The sequence below is a fragment of the Microtus ochrogaster genome (assembly GCF_000317375.1).
Source record: "Microtus ochrogaster isolate Prairie Vole_2 chromosome 14 unlocalized genomic scaffold, MicOch1.0 chr14_random_2, whole genome shotgun sequence".
Lineage (NCBI taxonomy): Eukaryota > Metazoa > Chordata > Mammalia > Rodentia > Cricetidae > Microtus > Microtus ochrogaster.
Genome location: NW_004949097.1, coordinates 12838348 through 12842970, shown reverse-complemented (window position 1 = coordinate 12842970; position 4623 = coordinate 12838348). Strand labels below are relative to the sequence as shown.

The 4623-nt window shown below is 50.6% G+C and overlaps 1 protein-coding gene across 2 annotated transcripts in view; it reads left to right on the top strand.

The window, feature by feature from the left end:
* The window catches only part of Itpr2 (inositol 1,4,5-trisphosphate receptor type 2), a 408993-nt gene that overhangs the window by 121935 nt on the left and 282435 nt on the right, over positions 1–4623 (top strand). For both annotated transcript variants that reach the window (XM_005364599.3, XM_026787888.1), the window contains 3 exons: positions 1914–2033; positions 2119–2304; positions 3419–3670. In XM_005364599.3, coding sequence (XP_005364656.1) covers positions 1914–2033; positions 2119–2304; positions 3419–3670 — 558 coding nt within the window. The remainder of the gene's footprint in view (positions 1–1913; positions 2034–2118; positions 2305–3418; positions 3671–4623) is intronic.

Below are 4623 nucleotides of genomic sequence, written 5' to 3'. Positions count from 1 at the left end.
GACAGCGTGGGAACTTAGTAAGGCAGACAGCGTGGGAACTTAGTAGGGCAGACAGTGTGGGAACTTAGTAGGGCCCTGTAGTAAAATAAATCTAAAACACTGTTGAAGAGTTGGCCCAGTGGGAGAACGTGAGGCCCTAGGTTTAATCCCCAGTACTGCAAAAAGAAGGCACAAAACCCCCCAAAACATATTCCCATAGCCTCACGCAGGTGCCCAGCTTGCAACTGTGGGCCACATGGGACCTAGGAGAGCTGTGAAATGGGGGCCAACACATTTATGGGCCATGGCACCATCCTGCGCTGTCAAAAGGTTGGGCACTCCTGGTGGGCGCCTCAAATATTATCCGAAGCATTATCACGGAGTTAGTGTTGTGCATTGCTATCTCGATTTTAATAAAATGAAGGGAATGACTTATTATCCGTTTCTATTTTGGTACTGGGAATTGAACCTAGGGCCTGATGTTTTGTTTTATTTCCCTCTCACAACTGTAGGCCAAGCTGGCCTGGAACTCACTTCCGGTTGAGGCAATCCTGCCTCAGCCTTCCCAGTGTCGAGATGACACAGTGACCACCACACTTGGGGGCTGCTGAGCTCTCACCCACAGTTTAGGAAGGAGAAAATGAAAGACAGACAGCATCCTGTTGAGCACCCCCGACCGAGTTAGGGAGGGGGTGCCAGGTCTGAGGGGGTTGCACAGGAAGGGGGTGCCAGGTCTGAGGGGGTTGCATTCTCTCTTTTCACTCCTTGCTGCCTTAGATGGGCACAGTGAATGCAGACTGGCCAAAGACACCCACTGTGCTTACTCTGCTAAGTTCTGTAACAGTGAATGCTAGAAGCTGCACAGGGCCCTCTCCTGTGACTGACTGTCCCCTCCTGTGGCCGACCATCCCCTCCTGTGACCGACCGTCCCCTCCTGTGACCGACCGTCCCCTCCTGTGACCAACCATCCCCTCCTGTGACTGTCCCCTCCTGTGACCATCCCCTCCTGTGACCGACCATCCCCTCCTGTGACCGACCGTCCCCTCCTGTGACCGACCGTCCTCTCCTGTGACCGTCCCCTCCTGTGACCGTTCCCTCCTGTGATCGACCATCCACTCCTGTGACCGATTGCCCTTTCCTGAAGCATGCTTCCTAACCCTGTCATATACTCACTTTGTTTTGCTTTTTTATTGATACTTGGTTTTGGAGACACTCACTTGAGGGAAGATAAATGATTTTCTAAACATGAGTCCTTGTGCTAATGGATGAATATCACCTAAAAAATAGAAGCAAACACACCCATTCTAAACAAGGCTTATATGTAACAGAAAGTGTTGTTTAATTTGCTTTTAATGATGCGGTAGATGAGCAGAGCACAGAAAAACTCTGCATGAAACAATATGAAAACCGCATCAACACGGGCTTCTTTTATTAAGTTCCAAATTATATTTCTGTTGTGATGATTTTATTAAAATGTTTTGTCGGGCTGGCGAGATGGTACAGGGGGTAAAAGCATTTGCTGCTGAAGCCCGAGTTCAGTCCCCAGATCTCTGGTAGGAGAGCTGGGTGCAGCGACGCTTGGCTCCCATCTCTGATTCCAGCTCTTCTGCAGTGAGAGGGGAGGTGGAGGCAGCACATCAGCTAGCAGTGGGTGGGCCCGATGGGCACAGCGCAGCAGAGGCAGGAGATTGCCTCCAGATGGGCAGAAAGGACGGCTGAACGTTGTCCTCTGACCTCCACACACACCGTGGCTTGACAGAACCCAAGTCTGGACACGCCCACCCTTTAATAACTAAAAAAAAAAATCAAATTGAGCGGATAATCTCAAGTGGCTTTGTTTACAGTAATGAAGTCATTGAAGAATTACTAAAAGGTACATTGTTAAAATATGAAAATAAAATGCTTCTCCTTCACGTTTGCTCTTCCCCACCTAGGTTTCTAGACTATTTGTCTGACCTCTGTGTGTCCAACAGCACTGCCATCCCCATCACCCAGGAACTCATCTGCAAATTCATGCTGAGTCCTGGCAATGCGGACATCCTCATTCAGACAAAGTAAGCTGCCCCGTGGAGGCGTCTGTCTGAGCGTCCCTCGCCAAACGTGCGCTTCTTAATAGATTTTGTGTGTCGTTGTTTCAAGGCTGGTGTCTATGCAAGTGGAAAACCCCATGGAGAGCTCCATCCTTCCCGACGACATTGACGATGAGGAGGTTTGGCTTTATTGGATTGACAGCAACAAGGAGCCTCACGGCAAGGCCATCAGGCACCTCGCCCAGGAAGCCAAGGAGGGCACCAAGGCTGACCTAGAAGTTCTGACCTATTATAGGTACTGGGGCCACTCGCCTTCCAGAGGGAGCTGATTCTCTCAAACCGCTAAGGGGGCAGCTGAGATGGTCAGGACCCCCTAAAGATCTCAGAATGAGGGCTAATATATGTGGTTTCTGCTGGTGTTCTCTGGTGAGCTTGGGACTTTTTGTCAGTAGGTGTTTCTTCCTGTTACTGATGGGACGTAGGGGCAGATGAGAAGCAATGGGACCTTGACTGTGGACTGAGGGGGAGGAGAAACTGGGGTGAGACAGATCTGGTGGCAGAGGTGGCCTCACAGGAAGTGGTTGTGGGTCGTGTGAGCATGTGATCTTTGGGGCTCGAGAGGGGTCAGTGTCTGTAGTTCTGAAAGGGCACCTGTGTTTATTAGCAAGGACATGTGAGGTGGTTCCCAGGGGTCAGCATGTTGGGTTTAGTAACCCAGCTGGGGGGCTGGCAAGATGGCTCAATGGGTAGCAATGCTTGTCATGCAAGCCCGATGCAGTGGCAGAGAACTAGCTCCCAAATGCTGTCTCTCATAAGAGGTTTGCATGTGGATGCCCACCCCGCTTCAAAGAGAGAAAAAAACCAAACAACAGTGAAAAAGACCCAACCAGCTCTTTGAATTTAAGGGATAAAACCCAAGGCGGAAGTTCTCAGATAGGTTGGTGGGAACCAGAGACAGATGCCAAACACCTGGCTTTTATATCTCAAAGCCAATCCAACGGCTCAACGGGTTAATCTAACCCTTAACCTTAGAGGCTGAAGATCTCTGGGGCAGCATCACTGGGACCAAGCCTGTTTGCTTTTCCAACCAGGTGGGGATAAAGTCAGTGCAGATTCTGGAGGCTCCGCACCCCCACCCCAAGAGAGGCTGGGAAAGGTGGAGAGGGAGAGTCAGCTCCCCGTGTCTCACCATCCATGCCAAGCTTGGTGCTCTTGATGTTAGGGCTGAAGTCCCGGCTGTGAGAGGGCTGTAGAGACAGGGATGGTGTTAGACCTGTGTGTTCATTTTCTCCCTGTCTAAAGAGTTTGGCTCAGTGTGTGGGTACTTATAAATCCATCTGCACGCCCAGCGGCTGTTTAGGGCCTTAATGGAGGAAAGATGGATAACGTAACGCACCTCATGCTTTTAGGTACCAGCTAAACCTCTTCGCGAGAATGTGCTTGGACCGCCAGTATCTGGCCATCAACCAGATCTCCACACAGCTGTCTGTAGACCTGATCCTTCGGTGTGTGTCTGATGAGAGCCTGCCCTTTGACCTCCGGGCTTCTTTCTGTCGGCTCATGCTCCACATGCACGTTGACCGGGATCCTCAGGAGTCTGTGGTGCCTGTTCGCTATGCCCGGCTCTGGACCGAAATCCCCACAAAGATCACCATCCATGAGTATGTTTGGAAACTCTGTGTCTTAGTTAGGATTACTAATTTTTTATTTAATTTTAAGTGCATTGGTGTTTTGACTGGATTTGTCTGTGTGAGGGTGTTGGGTCCCCTGGAACTGGAGTCAGAGACAGTTGTGGGTGGCCACATGGGTGCTGGGAATTGAACCCGGGTTCTCCTGAAGAGCAATCAGTGCTCTAAACCACTGAGCCATCTCTCCAGCCCCAGTCAGGGTCACTATTGCTGTGATGAAACACCATGACCAAAGTAACCTGAGTGGGGAAGGCTTTATTTGGCTTTCACTTCCTCATCATCGTCACTGAAGGAAGTCAGGACAGAAACCCAAGCAGTGCAGGAGCTGAGGCAGAGGCCATGGAGGGGCCGCTTACTGACTTGCCCACCTACCCAGGGTTGGCACCACCCGCAATGGCCTGCCCTCCGGCCATCAATTACTGATTAGGGAAATGCCCAACAGTCTTGGCTACAAATGGATCTTTTGGAGACATTTTCTCAGTTGAGGGTTCCTCCCTTCCAGAGACTCTAGCTTGTGTCAAGTTGACATAAAACTAGCCAGCACATCGTATTCATTACTTTTCTCATATTTGACAAGCAGTGGCTTATGGAGGGGAGGGTTTCTAGAGGTTCACAGTCCAAAGGGGGCATCAGTCATGGAGGGAAAGCTCGGTGTGCTGGGACCTTGAGGCACTGTTTCCTCGAATCTGCACTCAGGGGGCAGAGAAATCTCATTTCTCACTTTGCTCTCTGTTTAGTAACGGTCTCCAGCCCAGGGGGTGGTGTAGTAATAGTAGCGGTAGGGCTGCATCCCTGGCACCCGGCCGCCCGCATGGCTAGCTTTACCCGAAATAACAACACACAAACTGTATTCATTTAATCACTGCTTGGCTCTTTAGCTCTAGCCCTTTTCTCGGCTAACTCTCACACCTGGACTAGCCCATTTC